This window comes from Amaranthus tricolor, chromosome 11, assembly GCF_026212465.1.
Source record: "Amaranthus tricolor cultivar Red isolate AtriRed21 chromosome 11, ASM2621246v1, whole genome shotgun sequence".
In the NCBI taxonomy this organism is placed as follows: Eukaryota; Viridiplantae; Streptophyta; class Magnoliopsida; order Caryophyllales; family Amaranthaceae; genus Amaranthus; species Amaranthus tricolor.
In genome coordinates this window covers 19,896,586-19,919,105 of record NC_080057.1, presented here as the reverse complement: position 1 = coordinate 19,919,105, position 22,520 = coordinate 19,896,586, and the positions used below count along the sequence as shown (strand labels likewise).

Below are 22,520 nucleotides of genomic sequence, written 5' to 3'. Positions count from 1 at the left end.
TTAGCTTATTAGTTAAAAACCAATCAAATATCTTTTTCCCTTGAGCAATATAATTAATCGAAATTAGTAAATTTCTTGTCCTAACTTCCTTGTATTCGATCCGCATCTACACGTACACCGTGCGCTTACGCTTGAATAAAATTTGTACATCATGTAACGACTAGTAGGTACCTATAGTTGCCGATTAAAATGTAAAGGGGAGTGGTGTCAGCAAAAAATATACAAAGTTTAGATTAGAAATAATCAATAGTAGAGGTTATTCACAACAAATGGACAATAGGTGGAATTATTTAGGATAATTTTTCCAAAAAAATAAATAATTAAATGGGAGGCAAAAGTATTTTCTGAAATAAACGTCATCATAATATATATATTTCTTAAAAGTTTTAAGTATTATAGAGGGCCATTATAAAACGTCAAAAAAAGAAAAAATATGTATTCATCACTCATTGTTAACAGCAAGCGATTCATAATACTCTCTTATTTACCCAATATGTTTCATTTGACTTTTCACTATTTTTCTCTAGTTACATTATTTTGAATAAATGGAATGAATTTAATAAATAAGTTCAAATTGTTATTAATTCAAGTAATGCATATGATTAAAATAAATGTTAATTACGATCATTCTTTTAATTGAAAACACTACTTAATTACGAGAAATTCTTTCAAGAATAAGATCATAATTTTTATAACTTTATTGAGCTTCAACTTGTCATTTTTTCAGATTTTAAAAAAATTAGTTGTTAATTTTACAAATAAAACTCTGCCAAAATTTCGTCCATTACTTGGTACATCCTGAGACTCCGAATCCTAGATCCACCACTGTCCAGTAGTCCATTACCAACTTATTATTGTGAAGAAACTTCAATATATTTTTTTTTTCAGAATCTTATATTAATCGTAGGCTAATTACTAAGAAAAATAGACTAATTATATAAACTCAATTCAAAATTTTTTAGTTCACATTTTTCATTATTATCTAACATCACTTCTCCAAATACTTACATATGAATGTAGCAAATTTATAAAGCCAAGAGAGGTTATGACAAATCGAGCTATCAACATGAATAAATATTGATAAAGAATTTCATACCAATAGTAAAATACTCCAGCTCAATTTTTGTTTATCTTTATAGCAAATTTTAAACCTTTATATCTCTGAAAACATATCATAAAAAAATCATTAAAATGTATAATAAAAAACTTTACATTTAGATTAATCTAACAAAATTTCAAAAAATTATCTTTAATATATTCTTTAAAATTTTTATTTGAATTTATCTCTCCAAATATTCTAAAGTGCACATACAAGAGGGACGGAGGGGAGTATTCCAAATTTCAAAAAGGAATATTGTCAAGAGTAACTCAATTTTTACTCGATTTGCTAAAAATAAACTCAATTATAAACTCACCTCTATAGGTATAATTGCTGAAAATAAACCTAACAATTGTTATTTCTAATTCTTGGCTTACAAAGAAGTTTTGAAGATGATTATAAACAACAAGTGATTTTATATTTAGCAAATATATACCTAATAAGTAAGTTTATTTAAAAATAAATAATATGTGAATTTATTTTCAGCAGATCAAACAAAATAGTTTATTATTGACAATTTTCTTATTTCAAAATCATACATTAACAATTGATTTTTTTTTTAATTACAAAGTAAGTCGAGAGAAAATGACTTACGACAACCAAATCCAAAGTCTCACATACGAAAGTGATAGTTATTATTTCTAAGATAACACTAAGTGTTGTAATACATTCTTATCTTATCAAAACGTCCCAAACTAGTCATTTCAATTTTCATGTGCATTTCCCTCCAAAAGCCACTTATTCTTAGCACTAAAGATGCTTAAAACAATTTTCTCACCTGTTTCATCGATTCTTCACTTGAAATGCAAAGATCCCAGATTATGTTTAACTGTTAAAAATTTTCAAACGCAATGCACGGCTACTGTTCGACAAAATGCCCCAATGAAACAAACTCCTATTTATCTGCTCCCTCCAACTTCAGCTTATGTTCACCTTCCTTTCTGTAGGAAACGTTGTCATTACTGCGATTTCCCTATTGTCGCTTTAGGATCATCCCTAAATCAATCATATGACGATGACCCTCGATTTGTTGATTACATTGAGTTGATATGCAGGGAAATTAAGGCTACAACTTTGGATTTTGTTCAATGCCCACTTCTTGAAACTGTGTTCTTTGGAGGGGGTACCCCTTCTTTGGTCCCACCAAAGCTTGTATCTTTGGTTCTTGATACATTAAAATCAAAATATGGGGTGTGTTTGAATGCTGAGATAAGCATGGAAATGGATCCTGGTACTTTCACTGCTGATAAACTGAGGGAATTTATGGGGTTGGGTGTGAATAGAGTGTCTCTTGGTGTGCAGGCATTTCAAGATGAGTTGCTTAAGGCTTGTGGTCGAGCTCATGGGCTTAACGAAGTTTTCGAAGCAATCGATATTGTCGAGTCATGTCAAGTCGAAAATTGGAGTATGGACTTGATTTCTTCCCTCCCTAACCAGACCCCAGAAATGTGGAGTGAAAGCTTGCAGCTTACAATTGATGCCAACCCCACCCATGTATCTGTTTATGATTTACAAATTGAAAAAGATACTAAATTTGGCGTATTGTAAGTGAATTTACTTCTTTTAAGACTTTAATTCTTGTTTATGGTCGTTGAATGCAAGGTTATTAAGATTGGAATTCAACCTAGGATCGTTGAGGGGTAGGATTGAAATCGCTGTAATCGGATTGCAGGATAGTATGATCCTACAATATGCATTAATGTGTTTTGATTACTGATTATCAATTATATTTGTTCTCTTTTGTAATTTTAAGGTGTAATTTTAAGGTGTAAGTAAAAATTTATTTGCCTTCATCTATTAAGTTTTGAAAAAAAATACTTTTAATAATTATTTTTAAACTGCAAATCAAGAAAAACTTGAATTTTATAAGGTATTAATATAATTATTTTAAATATATATTTATTGTAAGTGGAATCTGTATAGAGTATTATTTGAAAATATTTTACAATTAAAACTACCCATTTAGGATCGGATCGTAGGATTGTGTTATGATCCTACCACCTAAATACTTGAATTAAGTAGGATCGCACAATTCTACAACATTAAGATCCTACCTATGATCCGGATCGGTCGCTTATTTTTTAATCGTAGGATCGTAGAATCGTAGATTAGAATCGGAATTCTGATAACTATGGTTGAATGAGAATGAAAATGGTGGAATGCAGGTATACACCAGGAGAGTTTCCTTTACCAAGTGAATCCCAATCTGCAGAGTTCTACAAAATGGCTTCAGAATCATTTACAAGTGCAGGATATGATCATTATGAAATCAGCAGTTATTCAAAGAGTGGGTTTAAATGTCAACACAATCTTACTTATTGGAAGAACAAATCATTCTACAGCTTTGGTCTTGGTTCCGCGAGTTATCTCAATGGTTCGAGATTTTCAAGACCGAGAAGAATGAGAGAATATGCAAAGTATATCGAGAATTTGGAGAACGGGCTGATGAAACATGAAGCGAGTGGCGATGTTGATACTAAGGATAAGGCAATAGATGTTGTGATGTTATCACTAAGAACTGCAAGAGGATTAGATGTCAAGTCATTTGCTCAAGATTTCGGTGCCTCACTTGCCTATTCTGTTGGGCAAGCTTATAGACCTTATGTAGAAAGTGGACATATGCTCTTCCTCGATGGAGAAAGGAAGATTTTACCGGCATTTGAAGTTAACACGTTGCTCGTTGCTGAGGACAAGTTCAGTGATAAGGTTGCGTTCATCCGGCTTAGTGATCCAGAGGGTTTTCTTCTTTCTAATGAACTGATTTCAGTTGCATTTGGGGTAATTGCTCCATAAGTGCAGCATTCTTTGTTTTGTGGATTACATGTTGCTAATCTATTAGGCTAGTATTCTACTAGAAGTATGTATAACTTTGTATCATATGCAATAGGAAAAAAAATTCATTTTTGGTCATGGTTCTTTGATAAATAAATAATTGTATAATCAATCGTAAAAGATATACCTATAAGACAATGGGAAAGGATCTAAAGAGAAACCTCTCCCATTACGAAGTGAAAAAAAAAAAGAAGCCAAGACGGGGCTTGCAGAAGTTATACAAGAGAAATCTCTCCCATTACGAAGCGAAAAAAGAAGCAAAACAGGACTTGTAAAAGCTATACGAGAGAAACCTCTCCCATCACGAAGCGAAAAAAGAAGCCAAAACGGGGCTTGCTGAAGCTATATGAGAGAAACAAATCAACTGGAGTTGGTTTATCGAACTTTGCTCACTTGATGAATTTTCCTCACAAAGGTGTATTTACTCTATGATATATTTTTAATTTGCAAAACAACATAGCTTGAGCCTTGGGGTATGCACTTTCCCCTCCCAAAAGGCTATAATCCTAGCTCTAAATCCAAAAATTAACACTTTTGAATGCAACAATTCAAATTCTTTGGTTTTGAATTAGCTTGCTTTTCCTCATGATTTTGATCAATGGTTCCTATGACATCATCTTGTACTTATACCTATAAGAATTGACCTCAATGAGGCACAAGGACTCAATGAGATGAACCCTTTATACCCTAATGCTGAAATACTCCTCTATCTCACTCACTTTGCAATGTTTGAGCTAAAAAAGTTCTCACGTCAAAAACAAAAAATGTGGCAAATCGAGCAGGGTGGAAGAGTATATTTCTAGTTTGCAGCTTATTCTGAGGTCCACAACACAGTTTTGTGCTTGGGGATGTAGTATTCCACACCACTTGTTCCAATGTGTTATGGTTCCATTAATATTCAAAGATGCATAAACTTTTCTAATTGAGCATTGATTATGCTCAAGAAAAACTAAATTCAAAGACGTGAGTTGGAACCTAACAACAAAAATCATTTTTTATTCCGAATTAAGGCTGAAAATCCCCTACAAGTATGAGGCGAGGGAAACTCAATCTTTTCTAGTATAGTAAGTGGTAAAAATCATTATCATAAGAGTGAAAGAGAAAGCATTTAACAACTAAACTAACCAATTACTCTCGGTCTCACGGTCTCAGCATTCTCTATTTTTGATATAATCCTCATGAACCCACTTAACCCACAAAATTTATTCAAGACTGTACATATGAGATGCCATCTTATGGAGACCACATACCTATGAAGGAGCTCCTCATTTTGTTTTTTCATGATTTAGTAAAGAAATTGTTGCCGAGAAAAAAAATATACAAGAAAGCTATCTATTAAGTGAACAGTTTGTCACAATTAAATGCTCTATTCAAGAAGACATTGTTATAGTCTACTTATATTCACCTGTGTACTTTCTAAGTAAAGAAAACAAGGTAGAATGACAACCTACAGACTACCGAGAGTACTGAGTTACTGACTAGGCGACTACACACAACAGCAACAACAATGTCAGATCCTTAATCCCAAAAGATTGTTAATTACAGTCTAACGAAAAAGGAAGAGTTAAAAAATAACTTGACGCTCACTTCTAACTCGAACATAAAACATAAATATAAAAATGGCCTACAACACAGGTTATGTTGGTAATCTGATTTTCTATGACAACTTTGAAGCAGATGATTGTTGGGACTGGCTGTATGATTTTTGAGCATACTCTTGCAATATTTGCTTCATTGAATTCCGTAATATCTGTGCTTTCTGTGCGTCTTTAACAACGCACACTATTAGATTCTCATATTGTGAAGACAAAGATGCCGTATATCAATTCTCAGGTGACGCTCAATCCCGTCTTACGATTAGCTACCCGTAAGACCGTAATAAATTCAATTTCTCAAGGAAGAGGAACCATGAACATGAAGTTGAACCAGTTTCGAAATCCAGAAGCTTCACCCGCGCATGAATGTGTGCCAAGTTGTTTTCACAGTTGTCCTAGATTGAACAAATGGTTTGAGTTTTGACCAAGCAACAAATACACGATGAAACTTGAATAGTTGTACTAGTGTCACATGATTCACTAACTACCTCGCGAATCGCAAATCGTGAATTGATGAAAGCGAATTATGGTCGGTTTTAGGCTATTTTTGAACCATTTCGAGCGAATTGCGAATTCAAAAGGCGAACTAACTAGCGAATTATGTTTCACTGAGTGTACTTACATCAATTTGCCTATTTCTGCAGTGTTCACTGATTGATCATAACGGTTTTGATTTGCGACTTAATCTTGAGATTCGCTTAAGCTCCTGCGTATTTTTTCGTGTTTCACTGAAATAAAGGAAAACATTGTTAATTTCAGTCTGAAACCATTGCAGAAGGAGAAATGTAGGGTTTAGAGATATTTCTGATTACCTCTGGTGCAAACACACTAGTACATAGAAAAGGGGAAGTAGCATCAATGACATAATTGAGGCAGCCATGTACAGCACACTTGTCTCCTTCTGTATAGATGTATAATAGCAAATTAAACATGTACTAAAATAAATCTACAGTCGGGCTAAAATCTCGCACAAATTCTTTTGTGAGACGGTTTCACCGTGAGACGTTCTCCATACATGGATTGAATAGTCCAACTAATACGATCATTAGCAAGGTCGTCTCACCGAGGGACGCTCTCTCACAAAAGTAGCTTAAAATCTCGCTTCCCATATTTGACAAAAAATTGAATCTTGCTACATAACTCTATAACGCACAGCTCGAGTCTTTCACCTATAACTATTCAAGTTTCTTACATGAGCTATATCTTTTAAGGCCAAGCGAGCAGTAGATAAATTTTACTAGCAAACGAGTTACTAACACTGATCTATTTTCCTAAAAATAGAGTTGATGATCGCAGAATTCATTGCCGAACATAAGAAGAACGCTTGTATATGTTGTGACAAAGATGAATGGAAAAAAACCAGACAGAAGCTTTAATTCCCAATAATAGTTTTTTTTTTTTTTTAGCTATTTATTTACTTGTAAAATAAGAAGGAAACATTACCCTTCCTCCTCTTGAGAACGGTTTTCTTCCTCCTGTGCAAGCGTGAGCGTGACAAAACTGCTCCAAAAATAACTCTGCCAGAAAAGTGAAGAGTTGCAAGAGTTAAGAATCCTCGACAATGAGATTAGTGAAAGTTGGGTAATCCCGAAATTGCAAATTCTTTAGTGCAACTTAATTTCGTTGCAGAATTTCCACTATGCCCACATACTCGGGGGCGGATGCAGCCCAGTTCAGTGCTTTCAACTAATAGCATTTAACAAGTTATATCTCTAAATATGCTAATAAGTGTATTGGTTAAGTTATTTAAAATATTAGTGTGTGACGGCATTCTCCCAGGTTCAAGCCTTACTATCAATATTTGTTAAAAACAATACATAATACAGATGAAGAGGAACAAGAACAACACAATAAACTTTGTATGACATGTTAGTACCATGAAGCCGGCTTGCAGATGGTCCTTGACTGACAGGAAAGCAGGCATCAGCTAGACTCTGCACGTTACATGTCGGTGTTAAAACAAGCCAATGTATCAAGAATCAATAACAGTGTATTGGACAAAGGTATTTGAAGCAAAGAGGAGGGGAGGGAGAATACGGGCCCAATGTTTTCTTGTTTGGATATGAAATAATGAAGGAAGGGGAATCGGAAAAATCAAGCTTCCCCCTTTTCGTGATGAACTAAATTTAGAAAGAAATTACAAGACTCCTCATTTCTGCCCCTCCTCTGTGATTACTAAACAGAGTAACTCATACATCAACAAAACAACCTCACATAAGTGGCGATTTCTTGCAGCTGCTGCCGGATTGCACTTGGTTCGAGGCGATTTTGAACTCAGAACATGATCACAATGCAATGCACTACATAAATCAGCCAAGCACTTGCTTCCAGTCTGCAGCAGATGTGATACATAAACATCTTTGGAAGTGAAAAAGAACAAAAAAACAAATATAATAATTAAATCAAGTTTTTTAAAAAATAACTTAGAAGTTTAGGTTTCTTGAAGCTTAAATTGAATATTTATTTGACAAATGCAGTAGCCATCTAAGATTAACTGGATAGACTACTCCCCCACTTCATTTATGACGCAAGAAAGTGTCCAGAATGCATCTACAAGCTTACATGAGATATTTGATAAGTGAAATTATTTGTACTTATTGTGGTTATTTATATGCTCGGTGGTTTAGTGGTGATAAGGCCGTTTGTAGCTTGTTTTGCTCTATTTGGTATTTCATGGTCAAATTGGGTCATATACATTTGCGTTGTTTATTGTGAATATTATGGTTAATCCTGCTTACAGGACATCAAGAAGGGATCAAACCCTTGAAAACATCAAGCCATGTGAGAAAAGATCAAGGAAAAGGTTCAAAGTCAATTTTCCAATGTTAAATCCCCTCCAGCACATAAAGCCGAGTCAGCTAAGGGGTGCCAATGGACCTCGACGACTCAGCAGCTATTGAAACAAAGAGAGTACTTTCCAGTAGATAAAGCCGAGTCGGCTAAAGGGGGAGATTTGCGACCGCGGACTCGGTGGCCAATGAAGAAAAAGAGATGATTTTCCAGCAGCAAACGCGAACTCGGCGTGAGGATGAAGTGAGTGACCACTGACCAAATGCCCATCTTTCCAGAACCTTAAGTCGACTCGGCGGTTGTCTCATTATAGGGGCAGCCGACTCGGCAACGAGGCAACCAGCATCACGTGCTATTCTTTAAGGCGGTTTTTCATTAAATTTTAGGTTAATTTTTCATTAGTGATATAAATAGGCCCAAATAACTGATTAGGGTTCCTCTCTCTTCCTCCTTTTTCCTTCTCTTTTACTCTTTTCCATTAGTTTTGCTCTTTAATTCATCTTTTAGTTTAGTTTTTCATTAAGTTTGTCATTAATCTTCCTTTGAGAATTGTACGTTTCCTTTAGCATTTAATTTTTCTTACATTTAATTTCTTGTACTAGTGTTAATCCTTCATTAGTAAACTTTAATTGTCTTCAATCAATCATTCTTTAATTAAAGTGTTATTGTTCTTCATACTTTTATCTTTTAATTCATTGTTGTATTTCTTATTGTTTAATTATTGCTTCTCTTGCAAGTTTTAATATTATCATATTTATTCATGTTTAGTATCATCTTAGATTTTTGTTCATTGTTTCCACCATGAATAGTGAGTAAATCAATTTTCTAGGGTTAGGATTTGAACCTATAATTCAAGTATGGTTTGATTATTGAAAGTGTCTACTAAATTAGAATTAAAGTGATTAAATTGTGCTAATAACCCTAAATTAAATATGCTTTGTTGGACTAATCAATAGAACTAGCGTGTGAGATTAGGATCAACTTTGCTTTAGGGTAAATTCTAGTTAAATTCTTATTAATTCGTTCAATAAAATTAGCGTGTGAATCAATAGAGCCTAAATCTAATAGTTAATCAACAAAGCGAGAGTTTGAAATTAACAAGATCATGTTTAATCACACAATTAAACCGACATTTCATAGACCTTAATAAGATTTTGATCATACAAAAATTTAGGGGATTCCCGACACCCTAGATCTTTTATCATATAGTTTCAACCCATTTTCTTATTGCATTTTTAGTTTGTTATATAAAAATCAATCAAACATTTTTCTCCATGAGCAATATAATTGGTAGAAATTAGCGAACTATTTATTCCCGCTTTCCTGTGTTCGACCCGCAGCTACACGTACACCGTGCGCTTGCGGTTAAATAAAATTTGCACAACAAGTATCATTAATAAAGGATTATACAAGAAAAAGAGTGTGTTTTAGGATGTCATGAAGAACATGCAAACCTATATCTACTCTTAAAAACCAAATCACAAAGCCAGGGTATATTCAAACTAAGAAAATTCCAACACCAAACCGATAGCTTGAAAGTAACATACCTTTCTAACTAGAGGAAATACTCATAAGTTTGGGAAGTCATAAGTGACAAGTGATGAGCCAAAGACAAGGGCATATTAGCAACAAGTATGATTCGAGTTGAGGAACAGAAACGAGGAGCGAAGAAGGTTGTGATTTGAAGGTGTACTCATGTACTCATAGTGCAAAAACAACACACACCCTATCATATTGGTTGTATCATAAATGTTTACAAATTTAACTAATTTGCATTATTCGCATTGTAAAGGAGTAAAAAATCGCGTTTTTACGCCTTTTAAGTTATATTTCATGGTTTAGGCCGATATTTGGCGGTACGGCAACCGCATCATCCCTGTTACCGCATTGTCACCACTACCACATTTTTGCACGACGAGCCTACTATTGAAATAGACAATCATGTAAGTAATATGATGAAATGCAAAAAAAAAAAAAAAAAAAACAAGAACACAAGATTTACGAGGTTAACCAATGTGGTTACGTCCACTTCTAGGCTAGTGTTTTGTATTTTATTTGTTTAAAGGATATAGAGCTCACCTAATCTTATAGGCTTAAGGCTCAGGCATTGTTATTGTGTAAGGGATATAGAGCTACTAGCTCATTTCATGTATACGTTATAGAACAAACGAGAGAACTCACCCAAAAGACTAGCCTAGTAGGTGAGAGAGCTCATCTATTCTATAAACTCCACATTTGTAGCTCATAAAATCGACGTGGGATTAAGTTCCATAACCTTGTAACGGCCTCAAAGCCATTCCATTACATTCAAACACCTATAAGTTTCTTCGTTGGTCACGGCTACGTTGGTCACAACAACCTAGGCCACCACCCCGAATCGGTTCTGATACCATTGTTATAAAGAAAATGAGAAAATTCACTCAAAAGACTACCCTGGTAGAGTAGTAGGTAAGAGAAAGCTCATTTACTCTAAATACCCCACATTTATTGCCCATACAATCGGTATGGGACAAAGTCTCATAACCTTGTAAAGGCCTTAAATTCATTCCATTACAATATATTAAGGATTTTACATAAGGTGAGATAACTATGGATTGTGAAAGAAAGTAAAGGGTCAAGGGTGACAGGTAATACATAAGCATTGAATCTGAGAGGATAGTTAGTGAAGTTCACATTTGAGCTTGCTATAGTTTACACCCACAAATATGCCCATATATACAGGCAAAAGAGTTGAAAAAAAACTAATGTTACATGGGTAGAAGGCCCAAGCAAACTGACGTTGGATTCTTCTGGGCCAGATAAGATATGCTCACCCTGCATATCTACAATTTACTAGTTGCAGTCAAAGAGGTCCAACTTCCAATTCAACCTTGACGAACAACAAAGACAAGACTCAGTATTAGATGTTCATTAATTATCTTTAAATAATTCATTAGTATAATTTTTATGCATTGAATTTTAAATTTTAGTTTAATTTTTGTTTACATAATTTATTTCTTGTATTTAACTATTTTAGAAAATAAATGTTAGAGTGGTTCCTTACAGAGTCTGAAATATAATTATAAATTCTATTATTAAATTAGTTCATGATGGCCAAGCAAACTCCTAATGGCTTAATCCAAACTAATTCTCTTCTCCATGTTACATGAGAACACTCTCACTGTCAAAACTCCAAACAAACGAACCAAAACCTCATCGACATAAATCACATCTTCTAAGAGCAAACATGGATCACCGTACAAAATCCACAATTATAGGACATAAAAGAATTCATCCATAAAATATACTGCAGAAACTCTCAAAACGAGTTCTATTTTCAAGGCTCATCGACAGCTAGATCATAAAACACATAGCACAGCAACATCTTAAAAGCATAGATTACTAGTTCGAGTTTGTAGTAGTTTTGCATTCTCATTGGTCAAAGAGCGAAAAAGAACAAGAAAGAATAATCCAGCTTACAATATTGAGAACATTGTAGTGTCTGCTGTCGAAATGCCGATCAAGAAACTCTTCTGACAAAAAACTTTTTTTACAATAACCACATTGCCATTCATTCACATCAGCCTTAATCTTATGCTGTTCCTGATCTCTAAAGAGATCATTATCCGGGTGTAATCTACAACTCCCTGAAATTTTGTATCTTTCCCGCTCCACAAAAGGCATGAAATACTGTCAATTACAAATTTCGGATTATCATTAACCAAAAATTCTAGCTTCATAACAGGCCAGTTTTATCAATTAACAACAATGCATTGCAATGTAATACCGTTTCAATGATTTCCCAAGCCGCCCTACTTCTTTCCCTAGAGCAGTGTACCTCATGAATATGCTCATTTTCCTTGCCTAAATCTCTGAACATTTAAACAGTGAAGGAACAAACAATTCAATTTTTACAAGTTAAACTATTCACATATTTATAGTTCTTGCCCAACAATATTAGGCAAAAAATTTTCAGAAGAATTATGAAAATATAGATAATAAAACCATAAAAGAAAAAGAATAACATATTTACCGAAATTCAGCATTTTGGTTCAAACCCTGATGAAAAAAATTGTAAATTTGGATCAATTTCAATACAAATCAACAATAAAAGCAATAACAAAAACTCCTTTTTAATATAATTGTCAGATTGATGATTCAAACGGTTAACATGGGAATGATCAATTGAAAAGAGGGAAAAATTTATCATAATACTTTACTCAAACATATCGGTGATTATCTATATTTTGAAGATTTTGCTTCAATTTATCAAGAAATTAAAACTTACGCACTTGGAAAAATTAAAGTTGCAAGAATAATTAAAAACCAAAGGAGGGTTTAAAAAAAGAACAAACCTGATCTTGGGTATGGGAAACTTCAGCTGCAGATAAGCCAAGAACAAAAACTAAAAAACAAAGGGATTTTACTGCTTTCATCTTGTTCTAACAGCAACCTAATTTCCCTCCCCGTTGAGTTTGACACTGGAGTTGCTCAAGGATCAAATCAGGGGTGATGCTGGATGGAGCCGGAGAGGCCCAACACTCAAGGTTCAAAGTACTTCATACACGTGGCTGATTCTAACTTTTTTATTTTGAAAAATTAACATTAATAATTTAACTTTTCAATCATTCTCTATGAATAATTTTAATTTTGAATTATTTTTTGATAAATTAACATTTATCCTTAGTTTGTTGTCATCACAATAATACATTATGGTGATAGTAAATTAAAGACAAAGATTGTGTTATTAATTTATCATAGAATAAATAGTTATGTTGATAGCAAATTAAGGGTAAAGGTTGTATTATTAAAAAAAATCCAAATGTAATATTATTTACATCATATGAGTGAAACATTGGATTATTAATATCAATTTTTCTTATTTTAAATCGACTTCGAAACTGATTTTTAAGAAAATGGGGCTACCGCTTCTTTGCAATTATACGGACACCCTAAAAAAATATTTTTAGACCTACCAACTCTAAAGGGTTAAAATACTCAAGAGTCAAGACTTAAAAAGGTTAATTCCAAGATTTAAAAACCCTACTCCAAGTTTTTAATTGTTTTTCGCTACGAGCTTAAGCTATTTCAAGACTTAAAGTGTCAATTTGAACTCTTAAGATCTCCACTTTAAGGTTTAAAGTCTCACTTCAAGCTTTGATTTTCTTTCACCTTTGGTCAAAATGACTACTCTAGGGCTTGAAATATCTACTTCAAAAGATCAAAGTTATTCATTCCAAAACTTAAAATGTTTATTCTAAGGTCTAAAATTTCAATTCTAAACTTTAAAATGGCAACTCCAAGAAAATTTTAAAAAAAATTATTTTGAGGAAAAAACAAAATAGTGGGTCGTGCATAAAATGGACTGGGTATGTGAGTGGTCACACGTATGCAACTGTCTTATAGGAGATTCACTGATTCTTGAAAGAGCCGATCTCTTATTAGATCGTGTGTAGAATGAGTTGGATCCGTGAATGGTCACATATATGCAACCGTCTCACAGAAGATTTAATGATTTTTAAAAGAGACAATCTTTTTCAAAGACCGTCTATTTGAATTGGCTCAATATATAAAAAATAAAATTTTAAAAATGCAAAAAAAAAAAATCAAAAAATTTTAATAACCAACATGCGCTCCTCTCCTTCTTTATTTAGAATTTCATTTACTCTAAAAAGCATTAAATTACTTCATGAACTTCATCTACTTTTCGCTGTTAAGCCATTAAAGTAGGTCTTTATAATATTACAGTAGGTGTTTATAGTATGAGAAGTTGTTGTTTATTATATGTGAAGTAGATTTTAATAGGTGTTTATGATATGTGTAGTAGGTGTTTAAGATGTATGAAGTAGGTGTTTATATTATGTAAGAGTTTTTTTTAGTATGTAAAGTATATGTTTATGATAATAAAGTAGGGGTTTTAAATTAGTTTGTGTAGTAGGTGTTTGTGATGTATATAGTATGAGTTTTTAGTATGTAATAAAGTGAGTTTTTTAATATCTAAAATAGGTGTTTAAGATATATAAAGCAGGGGTTCATTCAACGACCTACTACCGTTGATATTATGCATAGGAAAATAATAACAATGATCTCTGTGAATACTTAACTAACCAACAAATTATTGTGATGAACACAACGATGAATTTGCGACTAAACTGTTAGCAAGGACACCATTCCGTCGCCACGATAGCGACTAAACAAATTATTCACTGAGTCTGTTACTAGCTTAGCAACCACGGTTGGTGCGTGTAGCAAATTTTGTCACATGTGGCCACAAATTAGTTCATCGCATGTTTCGGATATGAACGACCACTTAGTTTCCCTTTGCAAGTTCATCGCAACTAGACTCGCCATTTTTTCATCGCTAAAAGGTTTTCAATATTTTAACATATTATCGTTGTGGAACATGCCCATCCGAGAAGCAAACATGCTCGTTACACATGCATACTAAGCTCTCTATAAACAAATTGACCTTGTCTGATGTAAGGACTAAAACGATTTGATCTGATTTGATTTCTATAAAATTTACAAAGTAGTCTTATTTAGTTGTGAATTCATTTTGTGCATCTTCTTGTCTAATGTACCATGATGAATTTATTTTATTGGAATGTTGATTTTAATACAAAATGCTCAATGATAGCTTATTTCATCAACTTTTTTTGTCCAAACAATTATAGTATTGATTAAGAAAGCCTAAACCTCATGTAAGTCACTACATACTACTTATGGCAAGGCCAATATGAAAATGTGGGACTTTGCATGGCTTTTTATAACATAGTTGAAGAGGATTGTTTTAATTAAAATCAATTAAGTATTTACTTGAACATCAGTAAGATTTGATTCAAATTTAAAAATGAAATATATATGAAAACCAAATTTAAATTGACAATATATGGGCTTGTCTTATACAAAAATTTATAAATAATAATTTGAAATATTTGAATTTAAGATTGATTTAACACTGCAAATATGCTTATTTTAGTTGAGTTGAAATTATTTTTTAAATGTTTTTTATAGTCAAACTTAAAAGAATTTTGACAATCAAAAGGAAATAAATGTGAGTAAAGATAAAGAGTATTATTTGGGGTGATAAATCAAACAAAATCTTTTTTGATCTTGTTTTATATTAATCATTAGGAAATAAATCAAGCTATTTGAAAATATATCAATCAAGATTGTTTTTTGCAATCAATCATACAATAACAATGTTATCTTATTCAGAATTATGAGTTAGTATGTTGTTTGAGGGTTTTTCTATCACCATTGTAATAGAGCTACAATTCTAACCGCTTACAAAAAGGATTAATTCTCAAATCACTTTTGCATGCAGATTGTAAAGGTGTTCATTTGGTCATCGATTCGATTTTGGATTAAATATTTCGGATTGATTTAAAATCAGGTCTTGTGTCCACATAAATTTTTCATTGTTGTGAATTCGTTTTGAAATCTAGTCAATATCAGGTTTGATTACAAGGTTGAATAAATATCGAATTATCGGATTTATTTTAAACACCCCTATTTACCCGTAAATGTAGAGATTCTCTAGCATATCTAAAACAATAACATGCTATTGTTTTGTTAATTGCCAAAAAAAATCTTGAATGATTAATTTCCTAACTAGCTTGTCATTTTCCATTTTCCTTTTTTTTACCTCCATTTTGCTTTTATCATAGTTTCATTATACACAAACTCAATTAGATTTTCCATGTCAAATCAAACATTTAAGTTACTGTTATGTTGGATTCTCATTGCCTTTCTCAACGAATTGGTGACAGATAATTTTACGTGTTTTGAATCGCATCTGTTCCAATTAAGACAGGTATAAATATAAATTCGATTGGTAGTAAATGGATATGGGTATGAAAAATCTTATCCGTCATGAATAATGGGTAGCTAGTAGGTAGGAAGTCTTATCCGCCTATATCCACCCGTCTTACCCATAATCACTCGACTCGCCCCATACCTCCCAAATCATATCCGCAATGTACTACTTTATATCCATTATAATGTTTTTTTATTAAAAACTACTGATAAAAAATTAAAAATATTAATTTATGTCATTACATTGCAAAATTTATGTTATAAAATTAGATACACAATTAAATTTATAAGAAATTGCAATTATATAGAGCACAAATAAGGTAAACAAGGGGTAGATCTTAGCCCTTAGGCATGTTTGAAATGGGTATACAGTATACTCAATTAGTCATACTGAATAGAAATAAGTTTGAAAATATATTTGGCAGATATGGATAAATTTTACCCACCATGACAATATAATTTTAAATGGGTATAAATATAAAAAATAACATGCCCGTCCCTAATGATTCTCCTCTAAAACCTCGCCTTCTCTTACCCAATCCTATACGAAAAGTTACACCGGAGCCTCTTACATAGCACAGTCATTAATCATAATTTGGCGATAAGCCCTCCACGTCAATTTATGCATTTTGGGTGTTTGATAAAAATTCATTTACCATTTCTGAATATATGATTCAATATTTATTACGCCTTTTTAATTATTAGAATACTTTTACTTAAATTAAGAAAAATTTCAAAAAAAAGCAGACAAGGAGTAGCATTTTAAGTGAGCTTTAAAATTGTAGTTGAAGCCTTTCAAGCATGAACCATATTTGTCATTTTGCACTTAACCCATTACTTTGTTCTTTTTCTTGTTCATGAAATAAGCATTCAGTTACAATATAACTAATCCTCATCTTAAACTTGATATACAGAAGATGATGTTTCCCATTTCCATCCATTTTTTTATTAGCAATTTTCGTATATAAAATAAATATAATATATTGTTCATTTGATATATATTTTTTATATAGGATGGAAGTTAACCATGGATGTTGGATAAGATTATCAAAATCATGGAAAAATATAGGGAAAATTTTAGATGAAAACGTTGCAAACAACAAGGTGGGAAAGTACTTTAAATTGGAAGAAAGAAAGAGTTGTTTTACAAGAGAATTAAGGGCAGCCACCACAACTTTTCTTTCTATGGCGTATGTTATCACAGTTATCTCAACCGTGCTCTCGGGCACGGGCGGGACATGCTCGGGCCAAGATGGGCCCGCCTTTGAGAATTGTGTTGCATTGGTTAAAAGTGACTTGATTGTGGCCATTTCATTAGTCTCATTATTGGGATGTTTTTCTATGGGCCTATTGGCCAATCTCCCTTTTGGATTAGCCCCCGGAACAGGCCAAACCATGTATATGGCCTACACCTTAGTTGGGCTTCACGGGTCTGGGACCGGGTCTATGTCATACTCAAATGCATTGGGCCTTTGGATGGTTGAGGCATTGGTCTTTTTAGTGATCTCAGGAACCGGGCTTCGGGCCAAATTGGGTCGGTTCATCCCGCCGGCTATTCGGCTTGCATGTGGCATAGGAATTGGGCTTTTCATGGCTTTTGTTGGGCTTCAATCTGAACAAGGTGTGGGCCTAATTGAACCTAGTCTAACTTCAATAGTACAAATCAAAGACATGAAAAGCCCAACATTATGGTTGGGCATTTTTGGGTTTTTGATCATGGGTATTGGATTAGCCCATAATGTACAGGGTAGTATGATATATGGCATTCTCTTTGTGACCATAATCTCATGGTTTAGGAACACCCCAATGACATACTTCCCAAAGACACAATTAGGAGAAACAAGGTATAAATACTTTAAAAAAGTTGTAGATTTCCACAAAATACACAAAATAGCAGGCAAAATAAGCTTCACATCCTTTAAAAAAGGGACTACTTGGGTATCACTTATAACATTACTATACATAGACATACTAGCAACCACAGCAACACTATACACCTTAGCTGAAATCGGAGAATTCATAAACGAAAAAGGAACATTCGAGAACGAATACATAGCCTACATGATAGACGCCTCAGTAACAATTTTGGGTTCGGCACTTGGAGTCCCTCCGATCGCAACATACGCAGAGTCAGCCACAGGGATTAAGGAAGGCGGACGAACAGGCCTAACAGCAGTGATCATAGGGTTATATTTTTCACTATCCTTATTTTTTGCACCCTTATTGTCTAATGTGCCTCCATGGGCAATAGGCCCTTCTTTGGTTATGGTTGGTGCTATTATGATGAAGCTAGCTAAGGACATTAATTGGGGTAATATTAAAGAGGCAATTCCTGCTTTCATTACCATAATTTTGATGCCGTTAACTTCTTCAATACCTAATGGGATCATTGGAGGGATTGTGGTTTATGTTGTTCTTCACTTTTATGATTGGATTGGTTGGGTAGTTAAGTTAGTTTTTAAGCTTATTAAGAAGAATTCTAAAGGAAAAGATGATGATGGACTTAATAACACAGATATAAATCCTTGAATATCAATATTTAAATATTTGTACTTAGGCATGGGCGACCATTTAGCAACTACAAACTAGACTTCATCTAAGGCCCCGAATTATTAACGACTTAAAAATATGTTTTCATATATTTGATTAATATTACTTGAATTAAATTATATAATTTGTAATTTTTTGTTGTATAATATTATATAAGTTATTAGAACTTTTTACATATATAGTTAAAATATTAACAATACAACACAAAAGGAATATTTTAATTTTTTAGGAGACCTTTTTACCTTTTGCTCTGTATCACTCAAAATTAACAAGATGGTCCTGTACTTAGGTGACAAAAGAAGATTTATTATGAAAATGCCTTGCTTTAGTTTTATTGTATTCATACTTCTACTCTATGTTTCTTTGATTATACAACCCAATATATAAAAAGCTCTTACTTTGATATTTGTAATATAGCAAAATCAAAGAGACATGGAAGTATATATATTTGTAATAGAGATATATGCATATGTTAGAATATATTATATATCCTGGGCCCTCAATCATCAGTTTAAACTTCTGGTTGAGTTGGTTTCTTGACATGGTATCAGAAGCCAATGTCTAGATCAAGTCACAGGTTCGAATTTCAACCACCCCTCAATAACACCGTTGAAGAGTCAACTCAACAAAAGCTAAAGTTAATGGTTGAGGCTCAGAATATGTTATATACTCTAACACTCTCCTTTGAAATAGAGTTATAAATGCAACACAAGTCCTCTACAATAATTTGCATTTTTATAACTTCGTTTTCAGTTTTCTTTGACATGCATTTAACATTAATTTTCATGAATTTTTCTAGTAATTATCAATATATTATGTTTCGTATCATATTGTACTTCTAATTTTTTTACTTGAATAGTGGCCCGTCTAGTCCATCCTCATAGTCCGCCCTGTTTACGATATAAAAACCAAACCATCAAAAATAAGAAATTTGATATTTTTGAAATTTTAAAAATAAAACAAACTATAAACTGCAATATAAAAAACCTAAATCACTAAAAACATAATTCATAGTTAATTAGATATTAAATTTTTTTTAATTGGACCAAATTTTATTCCGTCTAAACAATTTTCTTTTACTTTTTGGGTGTCATGAAATGAATCAATTCATGGAATGGACGGACCATATAACATTGTTCCATTAATTGAAAACAGTAGCCTTTCATTTTATACTTTCTCCATCCCATTATAGTATTATATTTTACTTTTTATGCAATCTGATACGTAACTTTGATCATTTATATCTTAATCAATGTTTATCTAAAAATTCTAAAAATTTGATTTTATGAAAGAATACGATTAGACGATTCAAACAAGATCTCACTTGACTGTATTTTTTCTAACACACTAGCCGCAATATATAAAATAAACTTAAAAGATGAATGGTACCAATAACTCTTATGTAGGGGTTTAAACTACTATCTAAACAACAATATATAAAGGGTTAAAATTCGTATTTTCAACTTCATGATTAAAAATTATGTTGGGATGAGTTATCCCACATCGATAAATTGAAAATGGTGTGCACGCTTTATAAGCTATTAGAGACCTTCTTCCCATTGCCATATGGTTTTGGGATGGTATATATCTCCTTGGCTTATGAAGTGTGTGCACTTGTGTCCCCCCGTTAATATACTGGCATTCACAATAAGTCCAGCCTAATTTAACAAATTATGTTTTTAACCACTAAATTGTATATATTTTTATTCAATATATTAGACAATATTGTGATTTTATAAAATAACCCAAAAATTTTTATGAGGCCAATTCTCGTTGGGTCGTATTAAAGATTTGTCACTGCATATAATCAGTTAAAATTATTGTACAATTGCATATTGTCAATATGAAATTACATCAATTTAAATAAAATGCAATGATATATTTAAATTGTTTATAACATAATTACTCAAATAATGATTAAATAAATGAGAAAAAATGTTGCTTATATAAAAAATATAGTGTAAAATAATAATTTATAGGTTTTGAAATACCTTTTAGAAGTAACTATATAATTTATTAGATTTTTAGGTTATTTTTAGAAATAAAAGTAAAATTTATTAGATAAACCAATACTCCTTTCATCCTTTTAAATTTGTAATATTTTACATTTGGTCCGTCCCACTTAATTTACATAATTTTTATTTTTGTATAATCACCCACCTTTTACTATTAATCTCAATTATACATTTTAACTCTCTTTTAATTTTATTTACACAATTTACTTGTATTACCACTTTGTAAAAAATAAATTATACTCTCTTTGATGCAAATCAAAAAAGACATAGTTGTATAAAAAATCGAATCTCACCGTTACTTGTATTTGAAGTTAACTGTTGTGGGTTCTCATTTATATTGTCATGTAATTATTTTAAAGTGAGATAAAAGTTACTCGAACAAACTTAAAGTTATTTCAAAAACCATTTGAGAACAATATAAAAATACGTATAATCGATGAAAAATATAATTATATCTTTTAAATATATCCAAATATTGATTGTAGGATTTTTATTCTAGACGCTAATTTTCAATTTTTTTATTATAAATACCAATGGTCTAAATTCATATAATATACTTCCTCCGTTCTGATATATTTGCATCCGAGTGTGACATGTTGTGTGGAAAAATATCACCATTAGTAGTAAATATAATAGAATGGAGGAAGTATAGAAGTATAAATCTTCCTAAATAACGTGGATAATGATAATAAATAAAAATAAAGAATAAATTGTGTAGATGAAATTAAAAAAAAGTTAAAATATATAAATAAAGTAAAATGAAAATTATAAAACATTGTCTAAAATAAAAATAATTCAAATTAAAAAAAAAGAGACGAAATTAACAAATAACGTGAATTGAATAAGACCAAGTGAGTAGTGACTTTATTACTCTTAAAATACTAAACGCCTAAAATATTCATTTGTTAATATCTCTTTTTTCTTTAATGTGATGTCACTTTTTTAAGTAATTACACGTCACTTTTTATTTTGTTTTTTGAAATTAAAATATTACCCGTTACATGTCAAAACCATTCACCTGTTGTTTTATAAAACAACTACTGTAATTGCATGATTTACATCCCAATCCCACTTCCACAAGTCCCATTTCCCTTTTTCCTCAAAACCTTTCTCACTTCCCAAAATTATCATTTTTTCTATAAAATACTACTAGTTATTAACCTATTTTTTTATATCATAATTTCATTGTCATTATCATTTTTTCTATAAAATACTACCAATTATTAACCTTTTTTTTTTATCATAATTTCATTGTCATTATCATTTTTTCTATAAAATACTACCAGTTATTAACCTATTTTTTTTATATCATAATTTCATTGTCATTATCATTTTTTCTATAAAATACTACCAGTTATTAACCTATTTTTTTTATATCATAATTTCATTGTCATTATCATTTTTTCTATAAAATACTACCAATTATTAACCTTTTTTTTATATCATAATTTCATTGTCATTATCATTTTTTCTATAAAATACTACCAGTTTAACCTATTTTTTTATATCATAATTTCATTGTCATTATCATTTTTTTTATAAAATACTACCAGTTATTAACCTATTTTTTTATATCATAATTTTATTGTCATTATCATTTTTTCTATAAAATACTACCAGTTATTAACCTTTTTTTATATCATAATTTCATTCTCATTTTCAATTCAAACACTCTCTCACTCATACTACCATACCTTCATATTTTTCTCTTTTTTATGAACAAAGTATATGTTATTAAACAAATCAAACCATTGGCGATTTTTTAGAGGTAATTTTAGTTGTTTTTGTATGTATTTTTCGATTATGTATATACTTGATTTAATTTAAAATTATATGGATAGA

General features: G+C 31.8%; 3 protein-coding genes across 3 annotated transcripts; 2 read left to right on the top strand and 1 right to left on the bottom strand.

Annotated features, from left to right (window-relative positions):
* The first annotated feature begins 1,717 nt into the window (after positions 1-1,717).
* LOC130826939 (uncharacterized) lies at positions 1,718-4,007 on the top strand. Its single transcript, XM_057692571.1, has 2 exons — positions 1,718-2,643; positions 3,265-4,007. The coding sequence occupies exons 1-2, from the start codon at positions 1,856-1,858 to the stop codon at positions 3,890-3,892; spliced, it is 1,416 nt and encodes a 471-aa protein (XP_057548554.1). The 5' UTR covers positions 1,718-1,855; the 3' UTR covers positions 3,893-4,007.
* A 1,224-nt stretch (positions 4,008-5,231) lies between these two features.
* LOC130826940 (uncharacterized) lies at positions 5,232-12,836 on the bottom strand. The gene is made up of 10 exons (XM_057692572.1): positions 12,651-12,836; positions 12,329-12,354; positions 12,083-12,167; positions 11,776-11,985; positions 7,736-7,858; positions 7,403-7,460; positions 6,970-7,043; positions 6,339-6,427; positions 6,149-6,254; positions 5,232-5,921 (listed from the first exon to the last, which is right to left on the bottom strand). The coding sequence occupies exons 1-9, from the start codon at positions 12,729-12,731 to the stop codon at positions 6,185-6,187; spliced, it is 816 nt and encodes a 271-aa protein (XP_057548555.1). The 5' UTR covers positions 12,732-12,836; the 3' UTR covers positions 5,232-5,921; positions 6,149-6,184.
* Positions 12,837-17,127: 4,291 nt separating this feature from the next.
* LOC130826642 (adenine/guanine permease AZG2-like) lies at positions 17,128-18,642 on the top strand. The gene has a single exon (XM_057692212.1). It carries the CDS (start codon positions 17,128-17,130, stop codon positions 18,640-18,642), a length of 1,515 nt encoding a protein of 504 aa, XP_057548195.1.
* Positions 18,643-22,520: the final 3,878 nt, after the last annotated feature.